Source organism: Cryptococcus depauperatus, chromosome 7 (genome assembly GCF_001720195.1).
Source record: "Cryptococcus depauperatus CBS 7841 chromosome 7, complete sequence".
Lineage (NCBI taxonomy): Eukaryota > Fungi > Basidiomycota > Tremellomycetes > Tremellales > Cryptococcaceae > Cryptococcus > Cryptococcus depauperatus.
The window spans coordinates 312,361-324,782 of record NC_089474.1 but is presented as its reverse complement, the minus strand read 5'-3'; the positions used below and the strand labels follow the sequence as shown (position 1 = coordinate 324,782).

General features: G+C 44.0%; 5 protein-coding genes across 5 annotated transcripts; 1 reads left to right on the top strand and 4 right to left on the bottom strand.

Moving 5' to 3' along the window:
* Positions 1-23: 23 nt before the first annotated feature.
* On the bottom strand, positions 24-7,010 carry L203_105437 (uncharacterized protein; the record flags this gene model as incomplete). The annotated part of the gene is made up of 10 exons (XM_066214804.1): positions 24-344; positions 397-633; positions 678-1,016; positions 1,066-2,913; positions 2,965-3,803; positions 3,852-4,368; positions 4,420-4,578; positions 4,634-4,972; positions 5,028-5,846; positions 5,898-7,010. 10 exons carry the CDS (start codon positions 7,008-7,010, stop codon positions 24-26), a joined length of 6,531 nt encoding a protein of 2,176 aa, XP_066070901.1.
* A 204-nt stretch (positions 7,011-7,214) lies between these two features.
* L203_105436 (uncharacterized protein) lies at positions 7,215-7,616 on the bottom strand (the record flags this gene model as incomplete). Its single annotated transcript, XM_066214803.1, has 4 exons — positions 7,215-7,241; positions 7,296-7,325; positions 7,375-7,476; positions 7,554-7,616. The coding sequence occupies 4 exons, from the start codon at positions 7,614-7,616 to the stop codon at positions 7,215-7,217; spliced, it is 222 nt and encodes a 73-aa protein (XP_066070900.1).
* A 1,398-nt stretch (positions 7,617-9,014) lies between these two features.
* L203_105435 (uncharacterized protein) lies at positions 9,015-9,904 on the top strand (the record flags this gene model as incomplete). The annotated part of the gene is made up of 4 exons (XM_066214802.1): positions 9,015-9,276; positions 9,327-9,514; positions 9,571-9,730; positions 9,780-9,904. The coding sequence occupies 4 exons, from the start codon at positions 9,015-9,017 to the stop codon at positions 9,902-9,904; spliced, it is 735 nt and encodes a 244-aa protein (XP_066070899.1).
* A 991-nt stretch (positions 9,905-10,895) lies between these two features.
* Positions 10,896-11,471, bottom strand: L203_105434 (uncharacterized protein; the record flags this gene model as incomplete). The annotated part of the gene is made up of 6 exons (XM_066214801.1): positions 10,896-10,920; positions 10,967-10,990; positions 11,072-11,106; positions 11,153-11,244; positions 11,323-11,338; positions 11,394-11,471. 6 exons carry the CDS (start codon positions 11,469-11,471, stop codon positions 10,896-10,898), a joined length of 270 nt encoding a protein of 89 aa, XP_066070898.1.
* A 177-nt stretch (positions 11,472-11,648) lies between these two features.
* Positions 11,649-12,057, bottom strand: L203_105433 (uncharacterized protein; the record flags this gene model as incomplete). The annotated part of the gene is made up of 4 exons (XM_066214800.1): positions 11,649-11,708; positions 11,769-11,826; positions 11,894-12,009; positions 12,055-12,057. The coding sequence occupies 4 exons, from the start codon at positions 12,055-12,057 to the stop codon at positions 11,649-11,651; spliced, it is 237 nt and encodes a 78-aa protein (XP_066070897.1).
* Between the last annotated feature and the right edge of the window lie 365 nt (positions 12,058-12,422).

Genomic DNA, 12,422 nt, shown 5'->3' with positions numbered 1-12,422 from the left:
GCCTCTGCAATTAGTAATATCTACTATTCTCCAATCGACTCAGTGAGAGCCGAATCAATGGCATCGGTAAGGGACTCGTGGTCGCCGTCTACAACAATGCTCGGTGTTTGTGTTCTCGGCTTTGTGTTTTTGGCAGACTTATCAATCATCTCAAGTTCCTTTCTCGCCGAAATAGATGAAGTTAAAGATATCACTCTAGCAGGATTGGCCTTATGGGGGGTAGCAGATACCTGTTCGCTCTCAAAGGGTTTTGAGGCAAGGTAGGATTTGAAACGGCGACGGTCAGCGTTGAGAGCAAACTCGCGCCAGTAAGTGTTCTCCTGGGCAAGGGTCTGAAGACGCATCTACTAGATTGTCAACCACAACGAAAAATTATTGGCAGATCAGACTACCTGCCTCGTTCGTGCTAGCCTGGGATTGTCTAATAGCCAATTCAACTTGCCACTTCATTATTTGCTCCTGCATTGTTGCCATGTGAGTTTCCATATCTTGCACCTTCTTTTCGGCCTCTTCTCTCCTCTTGATTTCATGAGCCAAAAATTCAGTCTTGGTCTTATTGTCGGCTTCGAGAATGGAAAGCTTTGGTAGGAGATCTCTCTCCAATTCATGGTGCTTTGCAGATGTCTCCTCAAGCTGAATACGTCAATAGAATACAAACAACACGACAGTAAACTGACCTTTGTTCGTAAGCCCTCGACCTCGCCACCCAGTTTTCTATTCTGTTCCAAGACATTTTCGTATTCTTTAACTCTAGATTCCATGGACTCATGCATTGCATCGTCCAATTTACCCATTCTACTCAAAGCTTCCTCGTGGAAAGTGAAAGCAGCTTGAGTGAGTTCGCAAAGCGCAGAAGCGGTTGCCAGTGGAGGCTGAGGTGTTGCCGGAGTCCGCATAGCGACCCGCTTGGTTTCATCAAGAGCTTGTCGAGTTTCGTGGAGTTCAGACTGAACCTGAGACAAAACAGCATCTTTCTCGGCGAGATCCAGCCGCGAGCTTTCCGCCTGATTTTCCATCTATATAGCGTTATTTCCATCACTCAGTCATATAGACGCCAGTACATACCTCTTGACGCATCTCGGCCATGCTTCTCACCAGCTCTTTTTCTTCCTCGCGCTCGTTGTCTAGAGACTTGGCCAAGGCGTCTCGCTCCAGTTCTGCCGCTAAAGTCCTTGCTACTAACCTATCTATCTCTTCGCTGACTTTGTTTTGTTTTGTCATTGCTTCTTTCAGCCATTTGTCCTTGGTCTGTAAAGACTCTCTAAGTTCGTCTCTCTCTCGTCTAGAATCTTTCAGTCGCTGTTTCAAAACCTCCACATCTGCCTTGAGCTCTCTCTGTTGATCCATATTTTCTCCTAATTTTGTTTTCATTGCATTCATCTCTCGGGCTTGCTCCTCGACGATTCTTGATCTCTGGTTAGCAGCATCCTCTGCGAGATGAAGAGCTGCGATAGCCTCATGTAGTTCGTCAGTACCACCGAGCTCTGCTGAAGCGACTTCGTCAAACTTGGATAAAATAGCATGCTGAGATGTCAAGATTGCAGCGAAGAGCTCTTGAGGCCTATCCTTTTCAGCTACAGTATAGTATGAAGCAGAGGCGGATGATTCAGATATGCTTTCTCGTAGAGACGAAAGGAGACAAGTATGTTCTTTCAATGTGGAAGTGATTTTCTTAAGCAATTCTGCTGACGGCTGTTGTTGTTGCTGCCGTACATTGTGCAAGATGCCATCTTGCAAAGTTTCCAGCTTACTGTGGACCAGTTCATTCTTCTTTTCTTGTTTCCTCAGAATTTCCAAAATCTTTAGTAAGCCATTGTCCCTCGAAGCCACAGAATGGTCTGAGACAGACTCCTGTCTGTCAAGTTCTGTGGGATGCACTTGACTGGACGATCTGGTTTTTGGTGAGGGCGAGCCGGAGCTACCGTTAGAGCCGCCAAGAACTGATTTCGGCTTTCGTGTTTTAAGATGTGCGGGTGAATCCTCGAATAACTCTGAGGGCAGTCGCGGATAAGCGGCAGGGGAGTCAGTCAGGCTAGGCGCTTCGACACTAAGCACCCGAGCATGAGAGATGCGAGACAAGTTCAAAGCTGATGGTACAATCTCCGAAAACGCGTCATAATATGTAGAATCATCTCCTAATGCAGTGTTGGCAGACACAACTCCAGGACCATGGTTACCCGCAGGTATCTTGCCGACAGCGGAACGCTCGCTTGCCTCGCTTTCATCTTGGAGAGGATATGTCCATTCTACGAATCTTTTGTAATCTTCAAGCTCATCATAAGCTTCTTCACGTGACCGCATTTCAACCTCTGGGCTTGGTGCATTCGACCTGGAAAGACGGATTTCTTCTTTAAACCAGCTGTCAGGTCGCTTATCCGAAGCGAGAGAGGCATTTCCAAAGTTATCGTTGACAGACGAACCCACGATGAGCTTAGATGCATCTTCGATGTTCGTTTGAAGACGGTTAAAGTCGTTTTTCGGTTTCTCAATCTCAGCCAAACTCCTAGTTTCTTCTGCCAAATAGCTATTTGACGTGAGCGAGTGTATGATAGAGTTGACGGCCTCGCGCTCGAGGCTTTCGGGAGTTTCGCTAATATCAGTTTTTGTGTGAAGCTGAAAGCCATTTTCAGCATCTTGAGCCATTTGTGTGCTAGCTGTTTGAGGTGCATCTGGAAAGCCCATGTCTTCACCTTCTTCCCCCAAGATTCTCATAGGCGTAGTGTGGTGTGAGTTGAGAGGCTGAGAGGGATGAATGATAATGTCTTTTAGATGTATGTTGAGTTCATTTGAGCTACAAGAGAGATCTCGAAGGACGCGAGGACGATGAGAGTGGTGTTCATGTCGAGCGGGCTTGTCAGGCCGAGGGATACGATTAGCCTCTAATACCTGGTTTCCATGCAGGCTGTGCTGATTCTACATTGCATGTTAGTTGTGTATTATCCTACATGTGGAGGTCAATCTCACCGGCTCAGGAGAAGTAGATAGCGTCACTGAGTTCTTCAAGTCCGCGGCAGGCAATGGGGTTGCCTCTCTTCTCAGAACTTTGACATTGTCATTGTAGGCGTCTATTGGTTCCAGATCCCCTTCATCATTCATGACCGCTTTGTGTTCTTTTTGAAACTGTACATCAAGCTTTGTGAAATTTTCGGAAATTGCAGTCATTTTTAGTGTGTCCTCGTCCAAAATATCTGAAGGCATTGAGAGAGTCCTTGCAGATGAAGACGGCAATATCGTTCCTCGAGGGACATGTTTAGCCAGCGATGCAGTGGTTTCTTCCAAAGGACAAGGTGACGTTTCTTTAGGATTCATTTCCTGACTTCCAGTCTGGTTGATAGTTGTTGAAGGGGGGCTTTGTTTCTTTCCGTCCTGAAGCAGACTGAATTTATTCTCCTCTTGCAAATTATTTTGTAACTTCCCAGCTGTATCCAAGGGTTCAGTGTTTTCATTAGCGGCTATAGCCATATCTTTCGTACCCCAAGAGGGAATGAATGGTGCAGCATTAGGTTTAAGCACAGGTTTCTTGACTTCTGCGTCAGTAACTCTGAAAGTGAACGGAGAAGAGAAAACAATATGCTGTAACACAGAAGTTGGCACAAAAGCTGCCGCTGTCGCTCGTATCTTGGTAGCAGTCAGCGATGGGAGGGTCGCAGAAGATAACATTGCCGGAGAATGATGCGGAGATGAGCTAGCAGTGACACTGTTTTTCTTGCCAGGGATAAAAGGGGGCGCTGTAGGGCGCATTCTTGCCTCAGCATTTGATGAAGAAATGCTAATATTAGAAGAGTGGTGACGAGAAATAAATTCTGTCTTATCAGTTAGCGATGTGATTTCCTTATTGCCTTTTTGCTCACCAATTTGTTCGTTTGCGATCGACAATGGCTGAATCTCGTCATTTTTTGCTACAAAAGCTTCGCTAGACTCCGTATCATACGTAGACGATAACGGGGCGGTGAAAGTGAAGGATGTCACCTGTGGGCAGAAGGCAAATGAGCTGGCCGAGGGTATAAAAGGGGCCACTGTTGGACGAAGTTGTTCACTGTTTGTAGACCCATTGTTACCTGTCTCGAAATGCATCCCTTTCCAATTTTTATCTTCGTTTTTTGAGAATGAAGGCTTATAAAGATCAGGAGTGAAAGTAGCAGCAGTAGGTCGAAGGGTCTTTCGAGGGGTGTTGTAGCGAGATAAGGTGCTGGTAGTAGACACAGAGCGAGTGGGTCGCCAGGGCTCGGCTGTTGGCCTGAGACGTTTTGAAAAAGGTGCCTCTTCAGATTGATGTGAAGACATATGCTTGACAGAAGTCTTTGATTCCTCTATTGAGCTCCGAGATTCTAAAGTAGTTTTTTTGTCTTCTGTTGAATGAATTGCAGTCTGCAGAAAGACCATTCAGATGATTGTTTTGAAATTCTGATCATAACTCACCTCGGCCTGACCGTACCCGCCTCCAAGGCTGCTTTTGCTCTTTCCTCTTGTTGCAAGCGCTTTGAGGCGCAGAACAGATAGTGGATCTGAAAGCTCATCTTCGCCCTTATTTTGAGATGAAAGAGTATTGGGGAACAAGGATTTGAGTCTAATTGTAGACTTTATGTAGAGTTAAGAGTTAACCTGACTATTTTTTTACCCATCCAAGACTTACCATTGACGTTTTGTCTGAGGAATATATTTCATTGGCATTACATTCGCTACTTCTACGTCTTTTTTCGAATACAATCTCTTCAGTTGGTAGAAGTTCATCATTCCAGTCGTTAGTCTTCGCTTTTGGAATTTGTTTATCACTATCAAATGATAGTTGAAGGGATGTTTGCACAATGGGTTCGCTAGAAGTTGGCAATGATCCGATGTAGCGATCAGATGCGAATGAAGACATCTTGCCCGAGGCTAGCGCAATCAACTCTGAGGTAGATCCTACTTTGTCATTTACTTTAGAATCTATTATTGACTCAATGTCAGACCCTGTTGTTCCCCAAGAGATTGGCTATAATTCATAATTAACAATAAAGCCAGTAATTTTCTACTGACGAAGCACTTACTGATTCATCGTTTCCACTATACACGTGTTCTGCAATTACTTTGTGATACTTTTTTTCAATTGGGACAGCGTCTCCATCCAAAAACTCTTCATCCCCGCCATCGCTCCAAGCCCTCATCTTAGACCTTTTTGGAACCCTCGTATCATATTTGCCATTGCTATTTTGGCTGTCTGAGCTTTGACGTGAGTGGTTGACGTTGAAGTCCACGGGCGTCAAGGGATGTTTATCGACTGTCCTGAGCATTGATACCTTGAAGATACTGTCCACGGATCGTTGTGGATCCTCTGGCTGTTTGAACAGGCCACTTGATTGCCTTTCTACGAGCGGACTATTCATTGCACTCAAACCAAATGCCCTGCCCTGAGACTTGCCTACCAACGATGATGCGTCTTGTCTTTTGTCGATGTTTCCCTCTCCCATCAAAAACGACTGTTTTTGATATTCGAGCGATGAATTCTGTTGAATATCGTCAGCACAGAATTTTCCCGGAGTGGTGAGTTGAATAGTTTTCTCCAGAGAAGAATCAGTTGAGAGAGGTGGAGGTTGTTTCAAAAAAGGTGGAGGGCTAACGGGATCAAAATTCCACTTGACGGAGGGATCAATGTTGACAGGTATAGTCTCCTTTGGTTTAACATCCACGTTTCCAATCTCTGTGGGTATTGCATCTTCGACGGCGTCAACGGATTCTGATTCTTCGTCGCCTTTTTGTATGCTTCCCTCTGAACCAATCTCGAGCTCAGCAGAAACATCCTCTTCTAGAGCGATGATCTTTTCCTGTTCAAGCTTTAACCTCATTTGATGAAGGCTTTCCCAGCTCTCCTTCTGTCTTTTAGCTATATTCTACTTTGGAAGACATGATACAATACTCACTGGATCGGGAACGGAGACGATTACTTTTCTTTCCGCCCATGTTGCATCACCTTCATCATCGACAGTGGGAAAAGATACCTCGCTTAATGCTTCCCCAAGATCCTCGTATGTAATATCGATTGGCGAGATTGGCAATGGCGTGCCTTCTGGTGATAGTCTCACTTTTGATTCTGGCCAGGGAAATGCCTCTTTACGAGGCCGTCGCAGTGGTGGAGACTCAGCTGACTCCTTCACGTCTTTGGGAGGGTTAAGTGGAGGTGGAGAATCCGGAGGACTGTATGTCTTGTATGGCATACGAACAACGACTGGCATACCGTTCCACTCGATGGAGTCTTCTGTCATCTTATCATTTAAAATCTGTCCAGAGCTGGTAGTAGCCAGATCGTTTTTTGGTACAGATGAATGGATCGGGCTAGTGGTAGACTTTTGCGGACTTGTTTGTGTCTTTCCTTGCTTTTCCGCCATCATCTCATCAAACGTTTTTCCACCTGGACCTCCGAGAACAGCTTTTGGTGGTCCTCCTACTCTCCCTCTTATTCCTCTGTAACTTCTCTCTGCTAACTCCGTTCCATTCATTTCCTGGTGACGACCAAGGTATGAAGGGGGTCTATTCGCGATTCTTTCTTCCTGCATGCGGGATTTTGACGAACAAGGAGCAGAAGTAATTGGTGCTGAGGCTAGAGGTGACCGAGAACTCTGCGTTGAAAAATCCAATGTCCATGCCCGATTGATCGGCAATGGAGTCAACCCCGATACCAGATGTCGAGGCTGGGGTTGTTGAATAGGGATGTTATAGGCCAACGATCCCTTGCGAGTTTTCGCAAGACCCGTGCCAAATACTGATAAATCTTGATCATACTTTGGCCCCCCTACCGCGCTCAGCAAAGGCATGTCGTGCTCGATTGACTGGTAATTCGACAAGTTTGGATTCAGTTGAAGTGTATTTCTTCGTTGGTGCGTCCATTGAGCTTGCTGAGGATAGACTTCTGGTTTTGTATGAGCGGAGTTTGCTTGCGGGGAAGGAAAGCGCCATTTGGGGTCAAAAGTGTGAGACGGAGGATGAGAGAGGGGAAGGGAAGCGGGCGAATGGAGGTAGTTGTTGTTGGGATACATTTTCGTAATGAACCACTCTGCTAGAACACAAACATGATAAGCGGGACGAGAAGATTAAAGGTAAAGAAAGAGAAAAAAGAGAAATGACATTGATTAGAATATACATATCGCGCAAGGGCCGTCAAAGTGAGCAAGTACCTTTTTGCTCAAATGTCGAATTGATTTTGTTTTATTACTTTCTACAAGTTTTCGATTTTCTTGTATTCATTTTAATCTTGTCTCTTCCACAAACTTCACCAGCCTCAGCGATGATTAAGACAGAAGCAGCAACGAGATTAGACTCACACCAAGATGTCCCAAGCAAGGCAAACTTATCTACAATACACTGCACGATGGCTTATAAAGACTTCGCCTACTGCCTCACGTCCGACCTTGGGTTGCCTTCCCTCCCTCCAGGCTCTCGATATTTCCAGTATGTGCTGAGCTCATCCAATACAGCATTGTGCAACGACGGTGTTGAGTATGCCTTCACGTCAAATAATAAGCACTTTCCCACGGTCGATTTTACCTGTAGTGGTGACAGAAAAGGGATGGAATCCTTACAGACTCAAGACAAGTCTCTAATGCGAATCTCAACTCGATCTTGGGATTGAAGTGTCTGCTCATTGTGTTAGCTGCTCCTTGTTGGGACTACAACCTGTATTTTCCTATCTGAGTCCTCTGCGAAGTGCTTTTATCTATACTGATTCACTAGGTTTTCATTTGAATCAAATGCACTTTATACTGCCGAGAACGTCTTGGTATAGATTATCGACGACAGCTGATTGTAGTTCCTGTTGCTCGGAAGATTTATCACTTTCGATGGTGGCCTGACTAAATATACATACTGATGATCACAGAGTTACACAATGGATAAAGCCGTCTTCATCAGGTACAACCAATGAGGAAACTATACATTTACATGGACAAAGCCTGGATAATAATTCCTCAACTATCCAGGATATGAATTAGTTCTGTTGCTCCGGCTAACGCTCTTCAAATATTACATTGGTGATGGATCACTTCAACCAACCGTTTTGAAACATAGGCCTAGACTCCTCAGATCCTCAAGACTAGTTATAGCAAATGAATGGAACTTTGAGTATTGTTCATTGAGATTTTTGCCAGGACTTATATTCACCGTAAGTTCAAGTATGCCTGGTTCTAATGACGTCCCTTCTCTAAAATAGAGCACGTTGTCCGCATATCATCACTGTCACAAACACGCATCCATGATAACGCAAAAAGATATTCGATCGTCTTGTTTAAGCTCAATAGTCGTTCAATGCATCAAGACAGGCCGGACATGCATGCAAGTTTCTTAATGATAAAAGTGAACAATGTCAACAGTAAGACCAATCAGTATTGATCGAACATCGCTCATAGATATTGAAACTGAAATTCATTTCAACCCTTATTGTAACATTTCTTGGTTCAAGGCTTTATCTAGAAGAGACAGGGTTATATCAAGATATCAGAGGCTTGGAAAGCGCTATGTATGCCGGATAATTAAAGACATGAATCAATACATAGCAGGCCAGATTCTACAACTGATAGGGCTTCAACAACAACATCGGAATTTTAGTACTTGACTGTTATCAACCCCTATAGCCTCTCCAGCATATCTTTATAATCCAAAACGAGAGCTTTCAAATACTTGCAATCTCATGGCTTTTTTCCTTGATACTTTGAGACATACTCTGTTCCATTTATGATGACAGAAAGCACAAAAGTGCATTTATCGGCTTATTCGACTTAGTATTAAGGGATAACCATAGTTTATATGAATTGCTTAAGAGTTTAAGAAATGTTATGCACAATTCGTTAAAAACTAGATAGAAAATTGTCTAGTTAGGCGTGACCTCCACTCGCATGCCTATTCGTCATTCATTATTCAGCTTCAAAAGTGGAGGTAAGTCACGTGACTTTACAGAAACTTCTATGGACAGCGTTAGACAATCTCAAAATGTTGTCTATCTTTAATAATCTTTATTTTAATTACTAGAAGAAGTAAAAGAGCCAGCTATGTTTTCCCGCTCATTCGCCTTTGCTTCTCGCTCTATTCGTCCCATCACTCAACGATATTTATCTACCTCCTCCGGTCCTACAGCCTCTTCGCCATGGTGGTCATCTCAAGCAGCAGGAGCTGCCGTCGCTTTTACTGCCCTTTCTGTTGCCGGTTTGAGCATCATGTCTGAAAAAAGAAAATTTGAGGATCCTACAGTATCCCCACAAGAAAGCAGTATAGCTCAGAAGAACTTGAAGGTGCCTATACATGCTCGTGAAGGTATGGTTTGGTATAAGTTGTATTACGTGCGTTGACATTATCAAATGTAGTAAGAGAGGACAAACCAGAGGAGCTTGTTGCAGAGAGAGAACGTGAGATAGCGGCCTTATCATCTCCAAATGTTGATGACGCTGCGGATGATGCTGCCAAGGTTTTGGAAGAAAAGCAGACTGAGGCCGCTGAGCCTTCTGCTGGTGCTTACAACCCTGAAACCGGCGAGATTAACTGGGATTGTCCAGTGAGCTGGCCTGTCAAAACATACTTAAGATGGCAATAGGGCTGACGACGTATCAGTGCCTCGGTGGTATGGCTACGGGACCTTGTGGTGAACAATTCAAAGCTGCCTTCTCTTGCTTTGTTTTCTCCGAGGCTGAGCCCAAGGGTGTTGACTGTGTTGAAAAATTCAAAATGATGCAGGATTGTTTCAGAGATCATCCTGATATTTATGGAGAGGGTATGAAGTTTTTCATGATGCTCATCGCCAGATGTTAATCACATTGCAGAGATTGCCGACAACGAAGAGGACTCGTCATCCACTCCTCAAGAATTGCAAGTGTCAGAGAGCCGTTCTGAGCCTCAATTGGAAATGGCCAAAGATGAGCCCGTTACTCCCGCTGTGTTACCTTAGAAAATATAAAGAGCATAGAATTATTTATACTGTAGCATTGCATTTGTATCAAAAAAATGCGTAATGCATTCAACTCCTCAAGCCATTGGGAAATCATCACTCATTGGGCTCAGCTGCTCATTTATGTTTCTGATAAGGCTAATGTATTACAACTTATTCTATAAAACAACAATGTGCGTGTAATTGTATTTGATATGTAGTTAATAACTCCACCTCCAATCGTCAATATCATCAAGGGATACAGCACTGGCAGTCTTGAAACCTTTCTTTCCAGGCCCATACGCACAGACAGGTCTTTCTCCTGAAGTAGTCAAGTATTGACCATTATAAAGACAAAGCGATATTTTGTATCCTCGAACAGTATTTCGGGCAAAGTCATCTACGAGACGATGAGTCAAGAAAGGCGCTGATACAGAGAGGCGACAACGTACCGAATGCTTTTCTATCCCTCTAAACACTGTTGAGCCTTTCGTACTGGCCAACTGTACATTTCGATCATACATGTCTTGATCGTCATCCCTATTTTTTGTCGGTCTAATGCACACCTACTCAACTTGTATTGTGAAAATCCATGATCCATCGCCCAATTCATTACTGGTGATCGAACACGAAAGGTGTAATCGGATTCAGTAGAAACTGTGGCTATGAGGCACTGAGGCAAAGATGAGCATAAATGAACCACGTAGCGATAATACTTACCTTTGGTGGGCCCCTAAATTTTCGATTAGGACCTGACGCGGCATCCACAATCTACGTTGTTTAGTTTTTGGTGCATAGAGACGACAGTGGTGATGACTTACTTGGCAGATATCCACAATTTCATACCATCAACAGTCAGAATCACCTTTGTTGCCCCATCAACCCTTGAAATTTCTCCGGGCATCATAATCGATATGATGGATTTTGCTCTTACTTTGATGGTTCTTCCAATATTGAGTAGTGATGACTCTGTCGTTAATATTCCAGACTGGTCCTTCGTCATCTGTTTTGTCTATAATTTTGAACAGATTTGCCAACTATAGCTTTGTCAGACATGTAGCGAAAAGAGCAAGCCTTGTATACCTCGGCGTATACATGATCTCCAGGCTGAGGCCAATTACGATGGTTTCCTTGGGCAACGTATACTACTGGTCTTCCATTCATCTTTTCAATATCCTTCCACCTCACTGTCCTGGCACTGAGCTGACCACCCTGGTGTGTTGCTTATAGCAGGTTAGAAATGCCTTTTGAGGAAAGTGTCAAACTTACTAAGTCCCTTGATACGGGATTATCATTTACAAGGTACATACGGAAATGTTTCCAGTCTGCCACATAATTGCCGAGGATACCAAAACGTCTAGCTGGTTTGCCAAAGTTAAAAGGGTAAAATTTGTCACATATAAGTGGTCTTGTTGCCCTTATTTCCATCACAAACTTACGTCCAATACCACAAATCTTACCAAAGTGATCTGCGCAATCATTTCTTTTGACTTCACAGCAAAAACCACACCCACCACGATGCCTTTGTCTTGATCCATCCGAAAGCCGTAGACAGGCTCCTCCACTCTTCCTCTTCCATCCACGCCATACTTCATGCCATCCTTCTGTCCGGCCAGGCCAAACAGATAGACGGATTGTTCGTAGAGAAACCGTTGAGGGTTGTGAAGTTCTACAATCGAAAGAAACCAGGACATGCCGGATAAAGAAAGCTCATCAAGATGGCGTAGAGTTAACAACGAGTGATTCTACCAAACGATGAGTGCTATTAGATTGCTTGACTGGATACACTTGTGACTGGGTAGACCTCTCCTGCAAAGTTCTCCATCTACCGAATCAAGAGCCAGCCGTCATCTTGGCCATACTGAGCAAAGGAATATGCACTTGCATAACTGTAGTGAGGCAACATATATTCAACTCCGCTGGGAAAGTATTGCTCTCCTTTTCTATACACCATGTCAACATTCCTCATAAACAGCAATCTGAAAACAATGTGGTAACTGGAAAACCTACGATAATTTGAATATTGGAGCGTACTCATTGAGGATTGTGGGGTCTTGCAAATGGTACACAGGGGTAGCCATTGCCGCAAGTTTGTAGCCCAGTACGGAACACAACAACGCATAGTTCTAAAGCAACATCAGCAACCATTTCTCTTTTTCTGTCCAACACACCATGGCCAATTATCAGCTACAGTTTGAAAATACAAATAAAAGATAACGTTTGCGGATAAAGGATTAGAAAAGATGTAAATCGACATTTGCCGAAAATGAATAATGGAATGGTGCCTGAGATGGGCACTATTTGGTTCGTCTGTAAAAGTCAAAAGATGATAGTAATTCTTGGATGGTGATTGTCTTCCCATTGACATTTTTTCGCTAAACCCATCCAGGTTATGTGTATACAGAGGCCACTAGCTGGACTCTCTGCTATACGCAGAGAGACATCCGCACTGGAGATACAAGTCGAGTGAGGCTGGCAAAGTGGCTTTCCTGCCCACCCTTCAGTCTCCCCATCTCAACTTTGCTAACAGTTGATAAAC